This window comes from Embiotoca jacksoni, unplaced genomic scaffold, assembly GCF_022577435.1.
Source record: "Embiotoca jacksoni isolate LCO1_2020_lvr unplaced genomic scaffold, fEmbJac1.0.p SCAF_3, whole genome shotgun sequence".
NCBI lineage: Eukaryota > Metazoa > Chordata > Actinopteri > Embiotocidae > Embiotoca > Embiotoca jacksoni.
Window position 1 is genome coordinate 1,060,001 of NW_027185381.1, and position 27,500 is coordinate 1,087,500.

Sequence of the window (27,500 nt, forward strand, 5' to 3'; positions counted from 1 at the left end):
AACAGCTGTTTCTCCTCCAGGACAGCGTGGCGCGGAGCGAGGCCGTGTGCTCGGGTTTCAAATCAGGGAGGCGGCAGGCGCTGCGTTTGAAAGGATATGGCATGTGGTGCAGGCGACTCCGGTGTGAGAAAGGAAATGAACACATGCTCACCTCAACAAAAGGCAGCTCGAAACACACTCCTGAAACCAGCAGCAGGAGTCAAAGAAGTGCTGCGGAAAAGCAACGAATTACCTTGAAGAGTTTTGTAAAAACGGACTGAAATGTGCCAAAACAGACCGATTAAAAACAACGCAGCTCTTTAAACACGCAGCCGTGATATGTGGACGGTGAAGCAGCACACTCAGAAGTCTTCACAGGACGTTTCACAACACGTGTTCCAGCCTCTGAATGAAGAGGAGTTTATAAGAGTTACTTCTACTTTTTGTTCTGCCTCATTTCCAGCATCTCTTTTGTGTATCTGAACATTTTCTCCTTTGCTCCAAAACATAGCTTTATTAAATATCTATATCAGGGCTGCAATAAAAGGTAATCACAATGCAGATAAAAACACAAGTGTCTCCACAAAAATGTAATAAATGAACTTTCAGAGTGTAACATGGCAGCCTCGTCTCCTCCACTGAGACGGCCCACGACCTCCTCAGGAGCTCTGACCATCTGACTGGTCATGTGACAGACTGATTGATAATTGACAGCCCACAGACAGCTCATGGCAAACAAACAATACGCTGAGCACAACCAACAACCTGCTGAGTCATCTTTCACATTATACTCCATCACGGAGCCTGAGAACAGGCCGTGTCTCCCCTCTCGCCCGTGCCTCCCCTCTCGGCCGTGTCTCCCCTCTCGGCCGTGTCTCCCCTCTCGGCCGTGTCTCCCCTCTCGCCCGTGTCTCGCCTCTCGCCCGTGTCTCCCCTCTCGGCCGTGTCTCCCCTCTCGCCCGTGTCTCGCCTCTCGCCCGTGTCTCCCCTCTCGGCCGTGTCTCGCCTCTCGGCCGTGTCTCCCCTCTCGCCCGTGTCTCGCCTCTCGCCCGTGTCTCCCCTCTCGGCCGTGTCTCCCCTCTCGCCCGTGTCTCCCCTCTCGCCCGTGTCTCGCCTCTCGCCCGTGTCTCCCCTCTCGCCCGTGTCTCCCCTCTCGCCCGTGTCTCGCCTCTCGCCCGTGTCTCCCCTCTCGGCCGTGTCTCCCCTCTCGCCCGTGTCTCCCCTCTCGCCCGTGTCTCCCCTCTCGCCCGTGTCTCCCCTCTCGGCCGTGTCTCCCCTCTCGCCCGTGTCTCGCCTCTCGGCCGTGTCTCGCCTCTCGGCCGTGTCTCCCCTCTCGCCCGTGTCTCGCCTCTCGGCCGTGTCTCCCCTCTCGCCCGTGTCTCGCCTCTCGGCCGTGTCTCCCCTCTCGCCCGTGTCTCCCCTCTCGCCCGTGTCTCGCCTCTCGCCCGTGTCTCGCCTCTCGGCCGTGTCTCCCCTCTCGCCCGTGTCTCGCCTCTCGCCCGTGTCTCCCCTCTCGCCCGTGTCTCGCCTCTCGCCCGTGTCTCCCCTCTCGGCCGTGTCTCGCCTCTCGGCCGTGTCTCCCCTCTCGCCCGTGTCTCACCTCTCGGCCGTGTCTCCCCTCTCGCCCGTGTCTCGCCTCTCGGCCGTGTCTCCCCTCTCGCCCGTGTCTCCCCTCTCGCCCGTGTCTCCCCTCTCGCCCGTGTCTCGCCTCTCGGCCGTGTCTCCCCTCTCGCCCGTGTCTCGCCTCTCGGCCGTGTCTCGCCTCTCGCCCGTGTCTCCCCTCTCGCCCGTGTCTCGCCTCTCGCCCGTGTCTCGCCTCTCGGCCGTGTCTCGCCTCTCGCCCGTGTCTCCCCTCTCGCCCGTGTCTCCCCTCTCGGCCGTGTCTCGCCTCTCGGCCGTGTCTCCCCTCTCGCCCGTGTCTCACCTCTCGGCCGTGTCTCCCCTCTCGCCCGTGTCTCACCTCTCGGCCGTGTCTCCCCTCTCGCCCGTGTCTCCCCTCTCGCCCGTGTCTCGCCTCTCGGCCGTGTCTCCCCTCTCGCCCGTGTCTCGCCTCTCGGCCGTGTCTCGCCTCTCGCCCGTGTCTCCCCTCTCGCCCGTGTCTCGCCTCTCGCCCGTGTCTCCCCTCTCGCCCGTGTCTCGCCTCTCGGCCGTGTCTCCCCTCTCGCCCGTGTCTCGCCTCTCGGCCGTGTCTCGCCTCTCGCCCGTGTCTCCCCTCTCGGCCGTGTCTCGCCTCTCGGCCGTGTCTCCCCTCTCGCCCGTGTCTCGCCTCTCGCCCGTGTCTCCCCTCTCGGCCGTGTCTCCCCTCTCGGCCGTGTCTCCCCTCTCGCCCGTGTCTCGCCTCTCGCCCGTGTCTCCCCTCTCGGCCGTGTCTCCCCTCTCGCCCGTGTCTCGCCTCTCGCCCGTGTCTCCCCTCTCGGCCGTGTCTCCCCTCTCGCCCGTGTCTCCCCTCTCGCCCGTGTCTCGCCTCTCGCCCGTGTCTCCCCTCTCGCCCGTGTCTCCCCTCTCGCCCGTGTCTCGCCTCTCGCCCGTGTCTCCCCTCTCGGCCGTGTCTCCCCTCTCGCCCGTGTCTCCCCTCTCGCCCGTGTCTCCCCTCTCGCCCGTGTCTCCCCTCTCGGCCGTGTCTCCCCTCTCGGCCGTGTCTCCCCTCTCGCCCGTGTCTCGCCTCTCGGCCGTGTCTCGCCTCTCGGCCGTGTCTCCCCTCTCGCCCGTGTCTCGCCTCTCGGCCGTGTCTCCCCTCTCGCCCGTGTCTCCCCTCTCGGCCGTGTCTCCCCTCTCGCCCGTGTCTCCCCTCTCGCCCGTGTCTCGCCTCTCGCCCGTGTCTCGCCTCTCGGCCGTGTCTCCCCTCTCGCCCGTGTCTCGCCTCTCGCCCGTGTCTCCCCTCTCGCCCGTGTCTCGCCTCTCGCCCGTGTCTCCCCTCTCGGCCGTGTCTCGCCTCTCGGCCGTGTCTCCCCTCTCGCCCGTGTCTCACCTCTCGGCCGTGTCTCCCCTCTCGCCCGTGTCTCGCCTCTCGGCCGTGTCTCCCCTCTCGCCCGTGTCTCCCCTCTCGCCCGTGTCTCCCCTCTCGCCCGTGTCTCGCCTCTCGGCCGTGTCTCCCCTCTCGCCCGTGTCTCGCCTCTCGGCCGTGTCTCGCCTCTCGCCCGTGTCTCCCCTCTCGCCCGTGTCTCGCCTCTCGCCCGTGTCTCCCCTCTCGCCCGTGTCTCGCCTCTCGCCCGTGTCTCGCCTCTCGGCCGTGTCTCGCCTCTCGCCCGTGTCTCCCCTCTCGCCCGTGTCTCCCCTCTCGGCCGTGTCTCGCCTCTCGGCCGTGTCTCCCCTCTCGCCCGTGTCTCACCTCTCGGCCGTGTCTCCCCTCTCGCCCGTGTCTCACCTCTCGGCCGTGTCTCCCCTCTCGCCCGTGTCTCCCCTCTCGCCCGTGTCTCGCCTCTCGGCCGTGTCTCCCCTCTCGCCCGTGTCTCGCCTCTCGGCCGTGTCTCCCCTCTCGCCCGTGTCTCCCCTCTCGCCCGTGTCTCGCCTCTCGGCCGTGTCTCCCCTCTCGCCCGTGTCTCGCCTCTCGGCCGTGTCTCGCCTCTCGCCCGTGTCTCCCCTCTCGCCCGTGTCTCGCCTCTCGCCCGTGTCTCCCCTCTCGCCCGTGTCTCGCCTCTCGGCCGTCTGCCGGCGTCACGTTACATGAAGCGCAGTAATAAGCACATCAGCCCCTTTAGAAATAACAGCTGGTCGTGTGTTTGTCTGATGGTGAGCCTCCATCACTGCTCGTCACTGCTCTTCATCAGCATCTGTTAGCCTTCGCTTCCGCTCCCTGCTGGAGAGCAGTTTTCAACCGGCACCCATCAGCTGGGGAAAAGTATCATAAAGCAAACATCCATGTAAGATTTCTAAATATCTAGTTTACGCGCAACTGGACGAACGAGTCAGCTGATGACAGTTGGACGGTTATAGAAACACAGATATTCACTCTGGAAGGGAGACGAAACAGAACAGATCTTTTCTCATGCTGCAGAGTGAAATATTGTCAATGATCAATGAGCTGTTTCTTCATCAGACCTCAATAGATCTCTTCGCTTTTTGTGCATCTTGGGTTCATTTTTGCATGTTTCATCAGAATCCTTCATGTTTGCTAAGTTTTCCATCGTCTAGTTCATTTTGAACTGTACCTAAGGAATTCAACAGGCAGTGATTGGGCAGCTTTGTCTAACCCAGTGATTCTCAAACTGTGGGGCGTGCCCCTCTAGTGGGGCGCAGTGGTATTACAGGCGGGGCGCAGGGGGAAATGCAGAATTTTTTTATTTCAGGATCTTTATTGAGAGCTTCACATATTACAAAAGTACACGGACATAAAACTAAGTCATCAATAAATACGTGGAGAAATGCCTGTACTTTCGTGTAAATGTTTACGTTACGTCATTAACAGGTTGCGCTCGCGCATGCGCGACAGCCAAGATCCTCACAGACTCACGTAGTTTAGTGTGCACGTCCGACTCTACCTGGAGGCTGAGGTTTACAGCTCAAACACCGAGTGAGTTCTGGCTCGGGGTGGAGAGGGACCATCCACTCATCGGACAGAGGGCTGTGGACATTCTGCTTCCCTTCACCACATCCTACCTCTGTGAGATCGGCTTTCCTGCTGTTGCCTCTCAAAACAAAATACAGATCTAAGCTCAACATTGAGCATGAATGGCCGTATCAAGTCTGCAGCCCGTTTTAAAAAGATGTGTATTGGAAAGCAGGCTCATTGCAGCCACTAATACTGATGAAACTTGATGGCTCACACATACTGTATCTGCACTCATTTTGTTTTGTTTTGCACAGGTTGCACGTTATTGTTGTTTTGAAAAGATATTGTAGCGTGTTGGGTTTGTTAACGTTTTTTTCCCAGAATGCCCAGAGTTCGTTCAAATGTTCGTATTCGGCACCATAAGTGACAGGAGTTGGGCGTGATTGTAATTCCCTCTGGTTTGTGTGATTAGTAAATGGCATGTTCTCTCGTCAAATAAACAGCTGATCCTGGAGGTGTGAGGTGTATGAGACCAAGGATCTGTGCTAATATGGAGTTTATCTCTCCCTAATCTCTTCCTAATCATCCCTAATCATCCCTGGATCGGCACAATATGCAGAGTAAAACTCTTTATTGACAAATATTTGAACATGTTTTGTTTAGTTTTTCACAGGTTGTACTTTATTGTTATTATCTTGAAAATATATTCAGTGCAAAACAGGTTAATTGCAGCCACAATAAACTCTTTTTTTTTTTTTGCCAAATATGAGTTATTTTTTACACAGATAGAACTTTATTTTTATTGTTCTAACATAGTGATTTTATTTGTTTTTGTCTGATGGAGCAATCTGGTTTACGTGAAAGTGATTGCAATTTTCTTTATTCTATTATTTTAAGGAGGAGTCACAAAATGTTGTTATTTCAATAAAAATTCAACAAGGACCATTTTGTTACAATTTTGTTGGGGCATGAACATTTTTCTTCCTCCAAAGTTTGAGAACCACTAGTCTAACCCAATCAGAACCATCAGTGATGTCATCAACCATCAGTGATGTCATCGTTGGTTTGTGAACGTTATGAATCCTCCAGTTCAGATTCTGTCCGTCACCATCTTTGCTAGTTCGGAGCGGTTTGGAGCAGGAAGTGACCATATTTGGACGAGCTGGGGGAGGAGCCAGCGGTGGATCTGACCAATCTGATCGGAAACCTGACGATACTACGTCCCGCCCACCGATAGCTGTAACCTGACTGCACCACAGGCCTGTCAATCAAACAGACACACCCCCAAAAACAGGTCTTCTTGAATCTTCTTTTCTAATGAATGAGGGATTATTTTCAGATGGACCTCCAGAAAACTAATAAGAAGGAGTGACTTTAGCTAACAACACCGAGATAACTGATGGACACATTTTATTCACTTTGGATTTGATGAGAGAAGTTGAATGGGAGTCTATGGAGCCGGAGGCTTTTTGGAGCCGACCTCTAGTGGCACTCGCTGGTATTGCAGCTGAAGGCACTTCTGGATCAGAACCATTTTTCAGCTCCATCCACTTTTATATCCAGTCTGACTTAATCATCACAAACTGAAACTGCCTCCAAATCTAAACAGGATTCATTCTTTCAGTTGGATCCAAACTTAAAGCCTGTAATCGTGTTTGTTTGTTTTATTCCTTGTAACTCGTAGAGTTTCATGTCGTATTGTCTTCTGTCGTCTACTTTCTGCTGCCAGTCGCTCACAGCTGAGGGCTTCTGTCTAGACATGTCCTCCACATTCAGCATCCACACAGAAAAACTCATCACAGCTGATAGAAACATACATTTTTCCATCAGTTGCTGCTGCATTACTTATCGAGTGTGAGAATCTGAACCAGACAAGCTTCTCACTTCTCTGAACCACCAGAGGACCTCTTGAGGTTATCTAAGGTCGAGAAATTACACAACTCACTAACAAGTTAGAAGAAGAACAAACGGGTGCAACAATAAAAATGCAAATTTAACAGTATGCTGAAGTGTTAGCATATTAAAGGTGTATTTTTCTTGGAGGTACACATCCTCCTGGATGCTTGGTATGGCACTATCTTTGGCGCACACCCACTCATTATTTTTCTGAGCTGGAAACCCACTCAGCGTTGTATGTTTCTCTGGGTTCGGTGAGAGGAGACTCGCTGCGGCGACCCCGCGGGAACGTCGACTCTCACCGATGCCCGTGGACTTACAGTGTCAGCAGAGAGGAGGGAGCAGCAGAGCGAGAGAGAAGACCACGAGCTTCATGTAGATCTGTCATCAGCTGGCTGCAGATCAAAAGAGCAGCATTGGCAGGCGGAGCACAGAATCCACCGGAGCCTCCTCTCCATGCCAAGCTTCTCCGAGGTAGACGAGCACAGAGGGGCCCGGCTCCAGGCGAGGAGAGAGTGGGGGGGCGCAATGTCTCAAGGCAAAGATCTGGCTCTGTGAAAATGTCACCAGAATCCCAGAAACAAAAACAAGAAAAAAAACAGAAACGAGGAGAATGAAGGAAGTGCGGTGAACAGCGTACGCTCGTACGCTCGGATGCTCGTACGCTCGTATGCTCGGGGAGATGTGGGATTTAGAGCAGCGTTCCCTCAGAGAGGTTGGGAGGAATAAAAACGTTGGCACACAGACAGAGAGATGCAGCCTTTCTGGATCGCACACCTCTGCAGCATCGCTCTACAACTGTTAAGTGGATTCAAGGACATTTCTAAATTGCAGCCTTCAGAGATTTGTAAGTGCTTTCTTTCTTTCCACTTTTGATACTTGCATAAACGGGTGAACAAGTTCTGTCACTGAACACTTGTGTGCAACCAGAACGACATAGCTAGACCAGCGCAATTGTGTTTTCTGTCGACTTGAATATCAAATATTTAATATTAAATACATTTGCCATCACTCAGATTTCTGCACACGTCTCCTGCACCTTGTGCACTTTTCCTGTTATATAACACCCATCTGATTTATCAGGAGGCTTCAGCTTTGCTGTAGAAAGAGACCGTTTTGTTATTCCGTGACTTCCTCGATAGTCTCCATGTAAACCCTTTTTCATCCCTCTTTCCTTGTTGCTTGTGTTGTTGATAGTGTGCTCATAGTGATCCTCACAGCAGAAAACCACTTAAAGGTGGATTTCAATCTTTTAATTACGACCACAGAGGCTTCAGCGCGTCAACCAGGAGTGGTGTCGGTAGCGCGTTAGCTTTGTTGAACGTTAACAGCTGCCTGCTCACTGACAGACCTGAGCTCTTTCCAACACGGAGGCTGATCCTCGTGGTCCTAAAGAGGAGCTCTGAACGGCTCCAAAGTCAAAAGCGGTGAAGTCAGATTGTGCCTCTTCCTTTGGAGCCAGTCGCTACGTGACCAGCTATCTTTGAAGCTTGGTGAAGAGTTGACGGGAGAAGTTACGGGTTCTTCACCTGCCACATGTTCAAAGTGAAACTAGGAAAGGTGGAGTGGAAGGCCCCTCCCCCTTTCTTCCTGCTGAGGCTCAAGTGGCCTCTTCCTGTCGTGGAGGCTGGTTAAGGTGTCACCTGTGTAGGTCTCTACCTGAGCTACAAATACCAGCCATGTCATTCACATCTGCTTTGGCTTGGTCGACTCTTTGCTTCCATTTTTATCGTTATCTTTGTTCATTCTAGATAAACAAGCATCCTGTCTGGTCTCCCGTCCTCTTGCGAGTGAAGCCTCTTCTTGACCACCATAAACCCTTTTTGGTGCGTCGAAACTCAAGCTTGGCCTCCCCTGCTGGTACTACATCACCGCCATCAGACTCAGCCAACGCTGGCCGCCGATCGGTCCGTCCTTCAGAGTAGCCGAGCAAAGCTCAACGTGAACAAGGTTTCCACAGCGAAGACTGAGGGTTGTGGAAGCAACTAGAGAACAACTCTGAAATCAGACGTGTCCAAGAATAGATGGAGAAAGCTTCATGGCCTCCGTCGGCCAGCAGCAGGCCCATTTCCTCCACAGCCTCTGGCTCCATGTCGTTGGAGAGAGGTTTTAATTGTTGTTTGTGCCAGTGCTGGGGATGATTGCAGAGAGAGAGCCTGGAGGGGGCTGATTGAGAAGAATGGTTGGCCTGATGTGAAGTGATGTGAGGATATTTAGAGGGCTGGTAATGGAGGCTGGGTCCTTCCATCTTATTCTGGAGTGCGTTTTACTTCAGCCTTTCCTTGGAAGAGTTAATATAGAAAAGGGAGTCGTTTCATTTGCTGCTGCTTTATAGCTCTTTTACACTAAATTTCACAGGTGAATATTCTACTTTTTACTGCATCATATTTAGTAAACACTTTTGGGTGCTTTTCAGATTGAAGTTTTACATTTTATCAGTGCATTTTTATAAAGTGCCCAAAAGTATATGAAGCAGTTCAAATTGGTTCCAACGCAGCCAACTATAACACTTAAGTACCACTTACAAAACAATAAAATAAATATAATGAAGTTCCATCATGACAAAACTCATTCTAATCTCTCATTCTGGATCATGACTGCTTTTACTGTTGATGCTTGTAATTTTGTTTTGAATATTGCTTCAATAATCTTATGAATGCACAACTTTTACTTGTAATTCTATAGTGTGGAACTACTACTTTCCCTCCAAGTAACAATATAAATACTTTGTGTAACACTGATTTTTACTTTTTTTTAAGTTTCTTATCACATCAAACAAGCAGTTATTGTTTGTTTTGGAACATACAACATATTATGGATCTGTTAGTTATTCCTCGGTGAACCTTTTTAGTGTCATTTTTCCGCGTCGTGTTCAGTCGCATCACAACAGGAAGTTGACCTGTTGTAAATTTAAATGTGTTGTATAAAGTTGTGATCATTTTCACACGTCCCTCTGGTCAGTCAGATGAAGCATGTTTATGCTGTGTCGCCATTACTTTTATTAATAATGACATTATAATTGTAACTTTAATATTTAAAGGTTAAATTTCCCTTTGTGTTCAACGCCAACATTTTAACTTTATAATAAAACAAAAAGGTAAATATTGATGTGAATACCATGATAATTAATAACACTTTCATTATTACTGAATTAGATTTGAATCCTCGATCATCAAATCTTTTAAAGTTGCCTTTGAAATTCAGTGTGTTGTAATATAGAAAATGAACAGTTTGATAACAGTTCATTTTCTTCGCTGTTATTAAACTGTATTAAACTATTTCTTAACTTAATAGTTTATATCACATGAGTACAAAGTACCTCAACAACAGGACATTTTTGCCACACACTATAAAAATAAATCATTAAGATGTACTTTTATTGCACTTGTAATTTCTTTTTCCAGCGCTGCATAGCCACGGATATAATTTTAGTTATGAGAAATGCCAAATAGATTTTTCATAAACATGCTGTGTAGACAGTACAGTACCGTGTCACTATAAACCTGAGGACGTGGCCTTCCTGTGCTCAGTGGGCGCCTCGGCCATGAATAGTACAAAGACATTAAAATTGTACGCTCAGTTTGTAACAGTGTGTGAGAATATTTCTTTATTTTCTGACTTTTTCTTTGAATGAATGAACAGACTCGAGTGGTTTCATCACATCAACTGTTAGCGAATGAATGAGACGAGCTATGATGAGTGTCTAATGGTCAAATTTAAATCATTTGTTTCTTTTTGTGTTGATTTGTAATTTTCTTGTATTATTCTGCGCAATATTCATGAACACATTAAGGGAAAAAAATAAGCCACGATGAGAGTTATGCTGACACCACAGATGTGCAGGGTGAGGACATTTGTTTGAAATGATAGTGTCAGGCAGCAGATAGTAGGAGGGAGAGTGTGGTCTGACAGGCAGGTGAAGGAGTCCTCGTTCTGTATGTTTATCTCTGCAGCCGGAGCTGAAACCACTGACCCTGTCAGTCGTGCTGCTGTGTGTTAGCGTTACAACAAAAGGAGTCCAGCCAGGGAAGACGCACAACATCCCTCGTCTTAAGTATTTCCCTTTGTGTGTGTGTGTGTGTGTGTGTGTGTGTGTGTGTGTGTGTGTGTGTGTGTGTTCTTGCGTTTACCTGCACTCAATGTCAAAACTATTTCCAAAGCACTGATTCAGCTGGTTGTGTATATGTGGCGTGGTGCTGCCTGTGCTAACCTTTAGAGATTATGGTGACATTAAAAGCTGCACACGGTGAGTGGGGGGATCCGAGCACTCGGCGCCTCATCTGATGCAAATGTCCTCTCTCACCTCTATCAGCAAAAGTAATTACGGCAAACCGCTGTGACATCTCAGGCTGCGCAGGAGAGGGGAAGAGTACCTGGTATAGGTCAGAGAAATACACGATCTCTCCGGGTAAGGAGGAGACAATTATCTTTTCGTACGGAGAGGCAGCATTGAGGGAGGAGCCCTCTACCCCCCTCCACACCACCCCTCCTCACACTGAAGTATCTTTTGTGCCAGCAGCCTTGAGGGACTCTGTCAAGAAAAACTGACACCGCTGTTAACACGCTCGGGGCTAAAGAGATGTATGTGTGTTGTTGCACCGTCTCCCTCGGCGACTGGGCTTCATTAATGTCAGCAAATGTGTTCGCTCTCCATTTTATAATGCTTTCTTTCCACTCACTACGCAAATATGAAATGAGGAGCAGCATGTTGGCAGCGGCCCTGCAGCAGCATCCTGAGCACAACAGAAACGTAATACTAACAATAATTACAAGAAAGCTTGTTAGGTTTATTTTCTACTGTGTTATATTTTCACATCAGTTTATATGTGATAAAAATTCAGTCCCTCCAGGACATCTCCATCTTGCGATTGCAATAATTAACGCAAATTCAAATAATCTCTTGCTTGCAATTTTTTTAAATTCCCGTTGTTTTGCCTCAAAAAATGCCGTCAACAGAATCTGTGCTGAAAATATTAACGACATCAAGTAAATCTTTATTTATGAACAAAAATAAATTATGATTTACAATCAGAAAGGCTCTGCTCCTGTTTTCATTAGCAAATAAAACGTTTGTGATCAGAGGAAGTGATTCCATATTACTGGATGTTAAATGAGTTTTGTCCACACGTCCAGTTGTCAGAGACGTCTCTTTGTTTGTTTCATCCAGCAGGTCTATGTGTTGAATGAATATGAATTAAACAGCATCTAAAGCTCTTATTTTGAAAGGCTGATGTAGTCCTTGTTTTTTTGTAGATATTTCTAAGATGTGCAGCATGATTATTATCAAAGGAAGTGATGACATTTATTCCACTATCAGGTAGTGCTTGAAAAAAAGGACCAATTTTTCTTTCTCGACTTGCAGTTTTTATTAATTCCCGCAATTTTACGCAATAAACTCACTTGAATATCTGCAAATTACATCACAATTTGTGAGAAATTCCACCACAAAATCTAACATGTTTTATCACAACAATCAAAAAAAAATCTCCTGGAGGGACTAAAAATTGTGCTTTTCAATCGAAAGTTTTCTGACGAAGCATTCGCACCTCCCAAATAGAATCTGATGCCTGATTGACCAACAGGTGTCAGAAAATACACAAACCTTACCTCGTATTACTGTAAGTGCTCATGGATCGGGCTTTTTGGAAATCTCCTTGAATGTTTAAGCTGTGTGACCGAGATAAAATCCACCTTTTTCATGCTGGAAAGATCCGTAATCCTCCGGAAAGGCTGTTCCCTCTTTGTTCTCCTCCGGTTGTTGTTGTAGTTAGTGTGTTTGGGTTTGACTGCTTCCCCGAGCTGATCGGTTCTGCAGCCCCACAGCTGACCCTGCTGTTCAGAGTCAGTGGGCTGCGGTGACCTCTGACCCCCCCGGCAGTTACCGCTGGCTTTGCTGAACAAGTCAACTGGGCTTTGTGCCCGAAAGAGTCAACCTGCGCAGGTGTCACCTGCTCCTGTAGTGAGAGCCCTGCACCTCAGGGCGCGCCCCGCCACATTATCCAACGCACCCCTGAGACAAGAGGCCACGGCACCTCCTCAGGCTGTGCCTCGCTCGCACACCTTCATTCAGGTGAATGGAAATGCATGTGAAATAAGCCGTTTTTCAACAGCATGATGAGATTGCGGTGAATTATTTCAAGCATCCTGTTTTAGCGATGGATCACAGCCTTAATAAAGTTAAAATAACGCACTGAGCAAATGCTGGAAATAAGTAAAGTATAATGTCTTGTTTTGACATAAACACCTCCAGGGCTGTAATAGTGCACCTGGCTGCTGGTGGTGTGTCAGCATGCTGAGGTTGAACCAGAGAGCAGTGAAACACCACTTTCCAACCAAGTATTAAGTATTTGTTTGAATATAATTTCAGATTCTTATTATTCTATAAAAAAAAGGTTTGCTGGGATCCTACTTTGTGTAAATTGGTAGTTTCCAATGCTGACAGTGAAAGGATGCTCCAACGGAAAGCTTTAGCGTTAGTGAGGAAGTATTGTGAGTTATGTTGCTGATGACTGCTGCCATGAGCAGAGTGTTCATCAGATTTGGTGTCAAACTTCTGCAACAAAGACCTTTGAAATGCTTCAGAGAGCCAACGATGTTAATAGCTGGGCGAGATGTTTTAAAAGGCTTAAACGATTAAAGAGGGGCAGAACATTACTGTCCAAGACTGAAGACGGTGCTTCAGGTGGGTTTTCTGTCTCCGTGAATTTGTCCCCAACAGTCAGACTGTCAACACCGAGTTCTGCTGTGACGTTCGGAGGGGAAACATTTAGGTTCCCCAACATGACAACGCACCCCATTCACTGTGTGTTGAAAACGACAACGGTTTCTCCGCTCATACACCCCTGATTGGACTCCCTGCGATTTCTTTGGGTTCCTCAAAAATGTGACCGCTCCAAGTTTCGGCTCCAAAAACATGAGTAACATGCTGAGACCTGTAAGACGTAACTTGGAACACTTCACTTCACTGCACTGTGTTGAACACAAGCAGCAACCAGCAGTGATGTCATCATCCATCAGTGATGTCATCGTTGGTTTGTGAACGTTATGAATCCTCCAGTTCAGATTCTGTCCGTCACCATCTTGCTAGTTCGGAGCGGTTTGGAGCAGGAAGTGACCATATTTGGACGAGCTGGGGGAGGAGCCAGAGGCGGATCTGACCGATCTGATCGGAAACCTGACGATACTACGTCCCGCCCACCGATAGCTGTAACCTGACTGCACCACAGGCCTGTCAATCAAACAGACACGCCCCCAAAACCAGGTCTTCTTGAATCTTCTTTTCTAATGAATGAGGGATTATTTTCAGATGGACCTCCAGAAAACTAATAAGAAGGAGTGACTTTAGCTAACAACACCGAGATAACTGATGGACACATTTTATTCACTTTGGATTTGATGAGAGAAGTTGAATGGGAGTCTATGGAGCCGGAGGCTTTTTGGAGCCGACCTCTAGTGGCACTCGCTGGTATTGCAGCTGAAGACACTTCTGGATCGGAACCATTTTTTCATACCTGGAATCGACAAACACTTTTATATCCAGTCTATAGTTGTACACCATTTATGCCCAACAGGAACAATCTTGGAAGTTTTTGACCACCTATCATATTTCATTTTACAAGAGTAATTTACAGCCACCTTTTAAAAAAGATTTGATTAGACCACTGCAAACACTTTCTTGACTTATGCTGTGAAAATGCTAATGAAGAAAGAAATACTTTAAGTTTAAAAAATGACATAAATGCATGCTGCCTGCTTTTACAGAATGTTTTGGTGAAGGTGGCTATGGAAAGGGAAACAGTGAAATCCTGCGTGTATATTGTTGTTCAGGTGTCAGATTGTGAAGTGAACAGAAATGTTGTTACTCATGTTCAGATTGTCAGTTTTAGAACAAAAACAAGCTGTCTAACTTGTGTGGGTAGGTAGAGTCTGAGCAATCAGTTACTGCACAAGTATCACATTCATTATGTGAAAATATGGCCGCCACCAACGAGCCTCTTGAATTGTAATGAAGACCCCTTGATAACCATGAATTCACCAATTAAGGTTCTCATATAACATTCAAATTATGTGCATTTTAACGACTAGTTTTGCCACAGAAACACTTGCATTCTCCCGCTCGTTTTCAGGAGCTTTCCTGCTCGCAATCGTAGGAGTAATTAAGATAATTAAAGCTTTTGATGTCCCGCATATAATGCGATGGGTTGTAATATAGAGAAAATGCAGAAAGAAGTTGTAATGAATTGTAAGGCTTTGTCCTCTTCTGTTTCCTCTCGTTAAAACGGCTCTCGTTGTCTGAGATTTCATTGGCTTGGTAGATGGGAAGACATTTTCCAGAATTAATTATTTTGTGTCCTTCACATGGAAACTCTGCAGCTGAAGAAGAAACTCTTTTAATCTTTCAGGTTTTTTTCCGCTGAACACTCTTCCAGCGTGGCCTTCTTGATATACGGTCATATTAAACACATTTATTGCTCAGAACAGTCTGACCCCATTGACAGTAGAAAAAGCTCAGCCAAAAAAAACAACAAATAGCAAACCACAGGTTTCACTGTGTGCACTTTTTACTCTGAATATCTGTCCCTGAAATGTCCTTATTTCCATTTCAACAAAAGACTTTAAAAAAAGACAGCTATTTTAAAGCAGGAAGTAATATCTTCTCCAGATCAACCGAACGCATGTGCTTGCATTATGTATGATGTATGTGTGAGGGAAAAAAAAAAAGATAAAGAGAGAGAGGGAGAGACAGAAAGGAGGCGGGAGAGCTCCCTGGCTGAGCTTTTATCATCCTTAAATGTACCAAAATGAGTCTTGGGGAAAAGGAAGCCGTGTGGCTTTTGAAGAATTAATAAGCCCGTCTCATTTGAATGTGTCGAGCGTCTCGGACAGCCTGTGGAAGCCCCACTTCCACACTTCCCTGACAGCGCCTTTGATGATCACTGATAACGCACAGCGACTCCCAGGGAGTGAGGCATCTAACAATGGGGGGAGAGTCAGCGGAGGCTGGCTGCACTGATCCTGCCTGAGCTTTATTATCTGGCCTCTCTCCAGCAGAGCGCTGCATTCGGTATTCCTGAGACAAAGCATTCGGGACGGACGTGTGCCTGATGTTCTGGTCCAAGTCGAGGAAATCTCGTCCTTTGACAAAGGTCACTGCCTTACTCACCTGCTGGGTGTAAACATTTGAGAATGTGCTGAAGCCTTTTTGCATAGTAACCATTACAATTAGCGTTTTAAGTGATCTTTTCCAGCATTATTTTAATTGTTTTCATACCGTATTAATAATAATGTTGCCCTGAAGCTCTTTGACAAACAAAAAAAAAATGTCAAGGATGTGGCATTCATTAAAAAAAAGACAACATGCCTTCACCGTCATGTAATATATTATCTATTTAAATGGTATTTAGCTGAGTCTTTCTGCTATCTGTTCGGATCTGAATCATAGTTCACATCCATTTGGACTTCTCCAAATGTGTCGTGTCTCTTTAGTGTCACATTACTGTAGCCGGTGGAACTGATTAGTACTATTGTGATAAAAGTTACCATCCAGAAAATGTGATAAAACCGGTGAGTCAGAGGCCCAGAAACAAAATAATGAGGCAGAGTTCGACACAAGCAGGTCGGTAACTGTGGGCCCCTGCCAGGCAATTTTCTACTCGGCTACTCATAACCTACAGAAAATGACAAAAAAGCACTGGCTGCCTTTGTTGAGGACAATTTTGTGATTATGGGATGAAAAACTACATCCTGCCATTTGATAGAAGGCACATTTTCTCCTTTTAGGGCTGCTTTGGCTCGTTTTGCACCACTGTCGCTCCTAAAAGTGTCCCGCAGCCTTTCATCCTACATACAATATATGACATACTAATTGCTGAGTGCTGTGTTTGCAGCAGTTTGGTCGCCTGAGGTCAAAATGCAGCATTATTATGTCTTTGATGCAACCAGGGTCTCAGTAATGTTGGTCCATCCCCAGTGTGTTTATCTGTATTAACTGAACATTTTAAGTGAATGTTTTATAAAAAAATTTACTCGGCTGAAACAAGTATCCGTTGCGGATAATCTACTTTAGTACGAGTATCATCCGAGTAAATATGTCAATATCCGTGTTGACGAAGGTTTCTAACAGACACTCGCCGTGTGCACACATCGAGGCAGCTACACACACACAGCTCCGCCTCCTCATTTAAACGGTCGCTCCGTCAGCGTCCACAGGAATCAACAACAACTCGCGACTCTTCTGGTTCATTTCTGTCATCGGCTCGTTTCAATCAGGTTTGTATTAAATATCTTCAGCCGAGTTACTCGGAGAACTTTGTTCTGACCGGACGAGTCGCAGGTTACTGACTCTGTTTCAGTTCAACAATAACAACAAATATAGCTCCTACTTTAAAAAAAAAAAAAAAAACTTGTTCTTTGATCAAAAACACTCCTCTGAAGCTCAATTCTGGGGCCTTTCTGTAAATAGTTTCCTAATAAATAGTAAATTTAGCCATTTCTGATCAACTACCAATCCATTTCGCATGTAGTTAAAATATTGATGCAACGCGAGGGTAAACGTCATCATTTCTGGAGGCTCCTCCACATATATTTCACCTGAAACATACTTGTTACATCAAAACCAAAAATTTGACAAGGTGCCCTGGGGAACGCTGGCCCGTGATCCTGTTTTAATATGACGCCTCGGGCAGTTTATCTGCTGCAATAACACGCTCTCACACCAGTAACCCGACAACAGATGCGGAGGCCGAGAAAAAGTGCAATGCACCGGCAGAACGCTGTGAAGCATTGACGGGAGGACGGCCGCCGCTGTTCAGTACAACAGCCGCGAGGGAGCGCAAACTCTGTCATTGTCTAAAAGTAAAGGAATGTTTCTGTCCAACCAAATACTTTTTTGCTAAAGCTGAAGAGATCAATGATTTGTGTTGAAAAGATTGTCACTCTGGTTAATATAATCAGCAGCTAACCTGCCCTCCATAACCAGCAAGTTGTTATCAAGGTAACCAAAGCAACAGCTAAAAGAGCAGATGATGGGATACAACAAGGAAGCCTAAGTGAAAGATTGCCCTGAGCAGGATATCGACACGGAGAAATAAATTAGAATTGATTTGCAGAGAAAAGGGGGATGCCTAATCCAGCCGTGTCGGAGGAAATCTCTGTGGTAGAACTCCTCTCATTACTCTCACAGACAGGCCTGCAATCTAGAGCAGCTTGGAAGCCAGACAGGCATCAGGCTGTATTAAGATTCAACCCCTCTGTGATGTTGGCCGACCGCGAGCCCAACGGGAGTCTTGTAAACAGGCAGCTCATCAGAGGACATCTGGGTATCGAGTTTAAAACTGAGAAGAAGGATCTATCCAATCAACACAAATTGAAAAGTCATGTGACTGACAGGAGAGACATATTTTATTTGTTGTTCTCTATTTTGCCTGAATGTTATTTTCTTAAGTCGGAGTGTTTTCCTGCTCGGTGTGGATGTTGTGTGGAGTCACGGGCCCAGACACTCAGTGGAAACTTGTTTTTTGAATCCCCCGTCCCCTCCGGTGTTAATTGGACAGCAGGTCCACAACAGCAAACAGAACTCCCTCCACAGGAGCTTCAGTGCACGACTGCAGGGAGGCGGTGAAATGTAAACCGAAGTGACACTGACTGACTGGGCCGAGGGAAAGGGAAAATGAGCTTTTCCCGGGGAAAAGGGGAACCTTTGAATAGGCAGATTGACAGGTTGAGCAGTCGGAGGAGATGGAAAGCACTTGTTGCTGCTCGGACGCGTCCAGAGGTCAGACGGCGGCGCTGCCAGCTCCTCCGGAGCGGCGGCGGCTTTCCGAGTGACATTCTTGTCAAACGTTTGGCAGCAGGATCTCTCACAACAAACACGGCGGGAAGTTGACGGTTAATCTAATTTCACCGGCCCCAATCATGTGCACGGCCTTGGGGGTTGGGGGGTTGTTTTCCCTCAGTAACATGTAGACAGAAGTCTGGGCCTAACAACCTTTAGACTAATACAAAGAGGTATATATTGAAAAAAATTCCCCTGTTATCACTCGTATGTCAGACTGAGGAAATACGTCTATCTTTGAAACACCATAGCACAGAGAACAAAGGAACATCATTATATACGTCAGATTAAAGAGAGTCACCATCGGGGGTCACGGTCGAATTTCTTTTTTTCTTTTTTTTTAAAGTAACATCATCAATATTAGTAATTGACATTTAATCAAAAAAACTCTGAAATTACTTAAAATAAAATACTTATCAGTGAACTCTAAAGAGCTTCACAGCCGCTTTCAGCTCACTGTGGGGTTCATTTACTGAACGGTTGACGCTCTTCACCCGGCTGGAACTCAGCAACACAAAAGAAAACTGTGGTCAGTGCTTGAAGTGAAAAACTGAATTTCTACATTCAATAAAAAATACTAGAAAATGTCAGCTGAGTAAAGAAAAACAAACCGGCAGAAACAGAGTCAGTAACCTGCGACTCGTCCGGTAAAAGAAAAGTTCCCCGAGTAACTCGGCTGAAGATATTTTATACAAACCTGATTGAAACGAGCCGATGACAGAAATGAACCAGAAGAGTCGCGAGTTGTTGTTGATTCCTGTGGACGCTGACAGAGCGACTGTTTAAACGAGGAGGCGGAGCTCTGTGTGCACAGCGAGTGTCTGTTAGAAACCTTCGTCAACAGGGATATTGACACATTTACTCGGATGATACTCGTACTTGTCAAAAGTATATAATCTGTACCGGATACTCGTCTCATCTCTAATCTGTTTGCTTGTTTTAGAGTTCTGCTGCCTTTCATGAACTGTTATTTAAGATTTGTACTTGACATTATGGAGGTGGTTGAGTTAGTCAGCATATTTCTGTTCTGTTTGGAATATATTAGCAAATTATTATCAGTTGTTGTAATTGGGTCACATGTGCCCTTTGAGGCAGGGCAGAGGAAGAACATCAACACAGTAATTATGTTTTAGTTGAGTCGATGGCCGGCTCCTCCAGCACAGCTGCCAGGGGATGTTTGATAAACAGCAACGAGACGTCTGCTCCGGCTTCATTTGATACCGCTCTGCTCACTCACTTTGAAATGAACAGATAGTGGGAACGACTGGCATCCTCATAATTTATAAAGCCTCCATTATGTTGTATTCTTCACAGGGTTTACCTCAGAGTTGTCCGTTGGCTCTGCACCAGGTCATTGAAAACATATTTCTCAAATGGCAAACACTCATAAATATGTAACTCGTCTTTTTTTTTTTTTTTTTTTTTTTTTTTTATCTTTTGGTTTTCAGAGTTCAATGTTAAACACCTAATTCTTAATCTAACAAAAACAAACAGTAATAATGGAGCTGATAAGAAGAATATTTTTCACTCCCAGAGTGAATTACTGACCATGAATCAAGGACACTAAGAGGAGAACGTCTTCATCAAACCTGCTGTTAGATTCAGCAGGTTTGTTTTATTTGGAGGTATACAGCTCTAATGGATGTGTATTAAATGATTTTCGATTTAAAAAATGATTGCTGGGAGCTTATTTTCCATATACCGTAAAACCCATCGTCTTGAGGAATATAAGAATTAATATGCATAACTGATGTACTCACAAAATCCCAGATTGGCATTTTAATGTTCCCATTATCTGCTGAGGGAGAGGCAGCTCCCATGTGCCACTGATCCTGCTGACTGGTGTATATCCATCAGCGCTAAGACTAGAAGAGAAGCTGGAGGGGTGGAAAACAAATCATGGAAAGAGCTTAATTAGTAAATGAAAGATAGTTAGTGCTTTGAGAGTTTTCAGTTTAAGAAACTCAAATTATTATTTAGAGAATCCGCCGCTGATACAGCCGGTGTCAAATCTGAGCACACTCTCTGCAACAGTTCGCAACTTTAATAGTCGTCTGGGATCCAAACAGTGTTTCCATTCATTCCCAGTCAAATGAGCTATTACAAAAGCATGGGCTACAACCGAGGCATTTAACAGCACAATTAAATTCCAATGGCCTAGTATCTATTGAGCAATTAACCTTTGGTAAACCAATTATTATTTAGTATGTGATGACAAAAGTTGGGTCCTAGAGGAGCCATGTCCTGTTTTAATAGACGGTCTTATGCCCTATAAAAGATGGAAATGTGGAGCCGTTTTAGTACCCTATTAGCTTAGCTGTGCTGAAACACCGCCAGCTCACTTCAGCTGTAAGTATTGATTAATTGGCACCGAACCGTCTCCCTGTCTGGGTGAGAAGAGGACGGGAAGAAAAAACAATGGATGAAAATGGATTCAGCCAAACGAGGAAGAGTCGGAGTGTCCGGTCCGGTGAGAGCGTCGAACAGGATACGGGCCGACGTCCTCCGATGGTCCACGCGGGGCCCGGAGCGAGGCCTCACCTCCCACCAGCTGTTCCACTGCCCATCAAGTGCCAACCTGTCGCTGTCATGTGGGGTTGCCATGGCAACTCCAATCAGATCTCCGTACTCTCTTACCTGCAGTAACTCTGGAGGTGTGACAGCTCCCCGTTCGGCCCGTCTCCTCCTGCAGCATTGTGTAAATATAATGCGTCGACTGCCATTACAGCGCACTTAGTCATCTGAATGACAGCGTAAATGACGTTGTTGATTTATCACCGGAGGCTCATTTGTCATTTTAGCTGTGACTCCAACAATCTGGACAATTCCCAGCCCGTTATATCCCTCATAGAACATGGAGCAGCTCAGCCATAAATTTATCACTGGCAATGCCATTACCTTTAGCTTGACGGCCCTCAAGCAACGGCAGTGCAATAATAGAGAATAGATTTTATCCCGTATGGAGCCCAGGCTTTCGCTTCCGCTTTATTTCCTCTTTCCAGCCTCCCAGATAAAGGAGAAAGTAAGGTAGCGGCTGAAGTGTTATACCTGCCTTAATGAAAGGTTTTAAACTGATATTGACTCGTGAGCCCCAGGAGCCTGTGTATCAGATGCCGTGTCATAAATGAAGATGAGGAAGCCTGTTAACTTTCCTTTACACTAACCTAAAGGAAAACCAAATCAAGCGCCGCATTGATGAGTCTTATAATTACGTTTTTTTGTTGCCACACAACGAATCTCCAGCAGGATCACGGGAGAGATGATGAAATGCCTCAGATCATAAAAGTATAAAATCTTATCATGGACCTTGGCAGCTCGCAGCGTCGCCGGCAAATACGGGGACTCGCATTTTCAATATGAGGAGATTTAAGTCGTGATTTTGATCCCCCTCGATTTGAGCTTGTAGATCAATAATGATAATGCAGGTTGGTCAATAGCGGGACGGGGGGCCCCGGGGGGGCCGCACGTCACCATCTGCGTCTACTTGAGATGCATTGTGTGCGAGATGTCATCCGGAATATTGATATGAGCGCTCATTTCCTGTGTACCACCAACACTTTGGTGATGATATGAGCTGTTAATGAAAAAATCAGCAGAGCCTGTCAACTGTCATCACGACCAAATGAGGCGGAAAGAGGAGGGGGGTGGGGGGGGTTAATAAAACACACATTTCTCTTTTCACAAATATGAAGCCTAATCAGAAAAAAATAAAAAGTATGCGACTGTCCTTCTACCTGAATTAGTGCAGGCGCTGTCGACACCGACGGGAGATCCTATCAGCACGTTAATGTGGAGCTGTGAAGGCACACGTTCTTCTGACAACACAAATTATGACATCTAAGCCGGATTAGGAGACGTCCTTTCATTACGTTATTTGATTTTCTGACTTCCTTTTTTCCTCGTGCTCACATTTTCAGGCTGGATGGAGAGAAGCTTTAGATGTGCACTGATTAGACAAACTGAGGACGATACGCTGATTATTTTTATGGGGAAATGTTGCAGCCACCTCCAACCATTTCCTCTGCTTGTTATCTGTTTGTCTCTCCTCTCGCCTGCTGCACAGCTCAGCTGTATTCTCCTCTGAATTATCTGATAGTGTATGTGGGCAGGAAAGAAGATGTCCACCAGCCGGCCCCACAGCACTAAAACGTGCACACTTTCTGCTTCTTTATTAGCATAGACTCATTTGTTTCTTATTAATTATGCATTAATGTCAACTCACTAATGAAGGCAAGGTCAAGACATCGGAAGAAGATTCCAGGAGTGAACGCACTCGGAGGAGAAGGAGGGTTTCAGAGAGAGGAGCGCTTGAATAATTCAACGCTCTGTGACATCACAGGATGATGATGGCTGTGCTTGTTAAAGGTTTCACAGAGCTACTGGGTCCACCTCATAAAGGGCCAACTCTCACCCTCTCACTCTCACCCTCTACTCTCACCTTCTACCTCTCACCTTCTCCCTCACCCTCTACCTCCCACTCTCACTCTCACCCTCTTCCTCCCACTCTCACCCTCTACCTCTCACCTTCTCCCTCACCCTCTACCTCCCACTCTCACTCTCACTCTCACCCTCTCACTCTCACCCTCTTCCTCTCACTCTCACCCTCTACCCTCACCTTCTACCTCTCACCTTCTCCCTCACCCTCTACCTCCCACTCTCACCCTCACCCTCTCACCCTCTACCTCCCACCCTCACCCTCTACCTCTCACCCTCTACCTCCCCCCCTCTACCTCCCACCTTCTACCTCCTACCCTTCCTTTCCTCTCGGTCGGTCTGGGTCTGAACTCGGTGCTGAGCGGTGCGACTCCCTCCCTCCCTGATCCTCTACACCCTCATTATCGGCCACCATCTGCCCGACCTCAGCCTCACATCACTCCTCTCCACCCGGCGAGCCCATCAACACTCCCCTCTCACTCTCCGCTGGCACCTTTGCTCACACGCCAGCCACAGCTGCCATCTCTTCCCTGAGTTACACATTTGTCCTCTTCGGCCATGTTTCATGCTCTGTAATCCGTCTGTCTCGAGTCCGTCTGACATGAACAAGCTGTGTGTAAGCCGCTCCACCAGAAACACTGATCTCATCTCTGAAGTCAGTGCTCTATACATTTTTCAACCTCTAAACACTGAGGCCCTGATTTACTCAAATAAAGATCTCAAATAAAAGGTACTGAATTACGTGTTTATTCCAAAAGTTTGCACATTTATTTTGCATCTGTTTTGCAGGTGATTTACTACGAGTACGAGCATCATTGATATCAGCTGAAAAATGACCACAAAAAAGAAAAAGGTCATTTGATCCTATTTAAACTAAGAAATATAAATATAACAAGAACAAAATGCTTTATGGGAGATTATCAGCAAGAAAGTCAATGCTGTGGGAAAAAACAAAGATCAATAGATGAAATTAAGAGAAGATGGGAAGATATTAGACGCAAAAACAATGGCTTAATAATAAAACGTCCGAAAATAAGAGGAGGACGACGGATGAGATCCTCCAACAAACACTGAGCAGCAGGTCCAGATCTTTCTGTGATGACTTGGTTTCATTCAGTGGGAACCTTATTAAGCTACCTGTAGGACACGTTCAGGACTCGGGACAGCGACGCGTTCAGGACCCGGGACAGCGGCACATTCAAGGCCCAATATTACATATGTATTCAGACAAACATGCAGAATGGACGCCATGTGTCCACATTTTAAAGACTCGTTGTTAGTAGATCAACTAATGCATCAACACACAAACCTTTAGTTTGCATGTGAGGTGAGATTATAGAAATATGAAATCAACTGCTGAAAAAGAAACATCTCATTTGGAAGACAGTAAGTAGAAACTTTCTTCGACTGCACTTTGAAAAGTTGGAGCATTTCAATTTATTATAGACAAAGAGAGTCGGCGTTAACCTCGGGGACTCCTTTCAGAAGCACATGAAAGTCTAATCTGGTCCTCGGAGCGTGAGCCTGTGCAGTCGGGGAAGTCACAACTGACCAAACTTCTGGGTGTCAGGAGTGTTGATGGCACAGCCGGGGTTTTGCTATCAAGCTTTCTGTCTCTATGTCTTGGTGTCATCTAAGACTTTGTCTACCCGGAGAGCTTACAGGCAGAGCTCGGAGAGGACGGTGGACTACAGCTGCTCGTCTTGACAGATAAACAGGATTTTGTGCCTGGCAAGCCGAAGATTGTCAGCGCCAATCTCTGGAGAGAATTACAACCGGCAGTCAATGCCGGGACACTGGCTCAACAGACAGAGCATCAGACCCTGTGTACCGATGAGTGGAAGATGCTGACTCCTTCATCACGATAGCGCTGCATGGTTTATTCATGGCTGGGTTCACTTCGAGGTACCGGCAGCACAGTTTTTCAGCTCTGACGCAGCCTCTTCGTGAACACCTTATAAATAGGCAGAATGTGAATGTCACCAGGTTTGTGTAAATGCATAATAATTGCAGTTTGAATCCGGGAGAACGTGTGACTGACGAGGCAGCTGAGCTAATGCTTCATGATTTATGAGCTTTTTACATTTTTCACCTTTCATCTGTGCCTCTTCATCCCTGGCTCTCCCCGAGCAGCCTCTGAGTCAGTACCACAGCAGCAGCGCAAGAACAAAGGCTCTAATTGCATAACTACCATCAACATTTAACAAATAGCCTTCGCAGTCAGCACCGTTCTCTCCCGGCTCGTGAGAGCCCGAGTCCAGCTTTTGACCTTTATAGTCTGAATGGAGCCCCGGAGGTCACGTTGTTGTCTTTGTTAAATGTCAGCAGTTAGTGCCTCAGAGCGATGCCAGCAGTTTAAACTATGCCGGCTGGATGAAAGCCACCTCTCCGCCGTCGAGTGCTTCGGTACCAGGCTGGTGTTTCCTTCTCTGTAAAGTAACTGGAACCAGTCGGCGTCGATGGGCGTCAGGGAGCTCAGTCGTGACTCCTGATTGGATCATTGGAGGAGGGAGCACGCCGTCTAATTGAACCGTCTGGCTTTCTGTTGACAAGACTATAATTTCTACATATCGCCAAGGACAACACTTGTTTTTCTGCCCGTGTGCTGCTGATGGTTAATTTCTCTGGTGTAGACAGGCTTCATTCAGAGACGAGCTGGGGTTCATGATAATTTAGCTGGGGGGGTAGGGAGGGGTCTGTTGACGGGGTTAAGTGGATCAATGTCCATTCCTCTAGCTCCGATGGTAATCTAATTTAGTGTCTGGGGGGTGGGGGGAGTTGCTAAATATAAAGAGAATGAATTACATCAGACGTCAAGGGGAACACGACTGAATAATTCAGTTACCTAATTGTGGAGTGACATTTAAAGGATTGTGACTACAAACAGAACAACGTTTGGCCTGAAACAGTAGTTAGTACCGTTATACATTGGCACTGAAAAACATTTAGATTTTATGCAGAGGAGAAAAGTACTCGCTAACATGGACACGTGGTTTAAACCTTTGTTTTCTTACATTTCTACCTCGTTACCCCCTTAAAGGAGCAGCGCAGGATTCAGTGGTTTCTCCTGATGAGTTTTCCAGATTGAAAACAACTGAACCCCCTAAAAATCACACAAAAAATAGACGTAGCGTCCGTGACGTCACCCATCAGAAGTGACCATATTTGGACGAGCTGGGGGAGGAGCCAGCGGTGGATCTGACCGATCTGATTGGAAACCTGACGATACTACGTCCCGCCCACCGATAGCTGTAACCTGACTGACCTGATTTCATGAAACAAAAAATAATACTGTCGTATTTTGCTGTTTTTAAAATTGTCTCAAACTTTAAAATCGAAAATCTCTGCAACCATTGAAGGAATTCGATCTCCCGTGTAGGTAAAAGCAATCTGCTTCATTTCAAATATCTCAGAAAAGGCTGCTATATACAGATAATAACTGGTGATAATTTTCTGATTATTAAGGGAATCACAGCATTTATAATCTTTGTTCAAAGTTCAGTTGTTCGACCAGTAAATCTCAGTATTTCCACTCAAATATGACTCAAGCAAGTCGAGTGAAATACTTTTGTCCAAAAGTCAGATCTGATTTTTCTATCATGCACCAGCTGCTGTTTTTTTTATGTTGTTATTAATTTCAAGCCATTTTTCACTCAGTCAGGGCATCAAACCGGTTGGATGAGCTATTCACACACGGTCTGAGCTACATTTATTTTAACGCTTTAAAGGTTTACATCCGTATTGTTGGAGAAGATTTAAGCTTCATTTTTAATCATGAAAATGTGGCAGACACCGTTTCTGTCATCTTGTCCCATCACAAGCTGTGTACACCAAGAACTGACATATTCAAAGAAAGTCTTGCTTTGAAGCGGTGCGAATCAGAACTGAAAGCTATCAGCAGCATCAGACGACTGTGTCCAAAGCAGTGTTTCAATATTTTGCATGCCTCGGCTCCCATATGGTGCGTTACATTTCCTGCTTGAAGATCCCACCATGCATATTATTGTCTTCTATTCTCAGAGACTCCCTGCCGAGTGCAGAGTGAAGTGTTGGGGTTTCACCAAACGTCTGTGCCCACTGGGCCCACCGGGCCCACCGGGCCCACCGGGACCACCGGGACCGGCCCCGCGACAGCCGGGACTGATAAAGCGGATGCTCTCCACAGCAGAAGAAAAAAACGTTTCCTGCTCCCTCTCCACTCTCAGCCAACAACTCCCGTCCCGTCCCTGAGGCACAAACGTCCAACTTCCAAATGCCAACTCAGTCAGGAGTTATTGCCACTATTTCCCCGGTGAAAAATGTCAGATGGATGGTGATTTTCTGCTTTATGATTTCACAGGAGTGGTAACCGTTCACTGTGCGCAAGATACTCTGTCCCAGTTTGATAAGTGGGGCATAATAATGGAAATGGCTTTCAGAAAACGAAGGTGAAGCCTCATTTAAGCTCAGGCAGGTCAGATGAAACTGCAAAGGACAGTGTTTAGTACACCGTTACAATTATTGTCAGTCTTCTTCTTCCATCCTTGATATTGTGTGTTTGCATGTCTTTGCTCAGTTGTTATGAATCTCATCTAAAATGTCCGAGAGCCGTCGTTGAGCGACGACAACATCCATCATTGGGCTGAACTGCACAGTGAGATCCAAATAAAAGGCCGAGTGGGCCACGGTTCAGCGCCCATTGTCACTCTTCCTGAACACAAAGCAATAACCGGCCATGCATCCCCAATCTGGGCCGAGAATAAAACAAGGTGAGAAAACGAGAGCCGCGGCGCCACTGCAGGGGGTGGAGGGGGGGGGGGGACGCTCAATGACATGCCGAACACGTTTAGCATCACCGCATGCATTAAAAACTGCATGTTATGGACAGAA

General features: G+C 46.7%; 1 protein-coding gene across 6 annotated transcripts in view; it reads left to right on the plus strand.

The window, feature by feature from the left end:
• mgat4c (mgat4 family member C) overlaps positions 1–27,500 on the plus strand; it is a 117,065-nt gene that overhangs the window by 64,630 nt on the left and 24,935 nt on the right. The window contains exon 1 of one of the 6 annotated variants that reach the window (XM_069162748.1): positions 6,690–7,211. The exons of 4 other annotated variants lie outside the window; for them this stretch is intronic. In XM_069162748.1, the coding sequence (XP_069018849.1) occupies positions 7,118–7,211 (94 nt within the window). In that variant the 5' untranslated portion in view covers positions 6,690–7,117. Of the gene's footprint in view, positions 1–6,689; positions 7,212–27,500 lie in introns of those variants that run through there. One more of the 6 variants, XM_069162749.1, reaches the window with a different exon arrangement.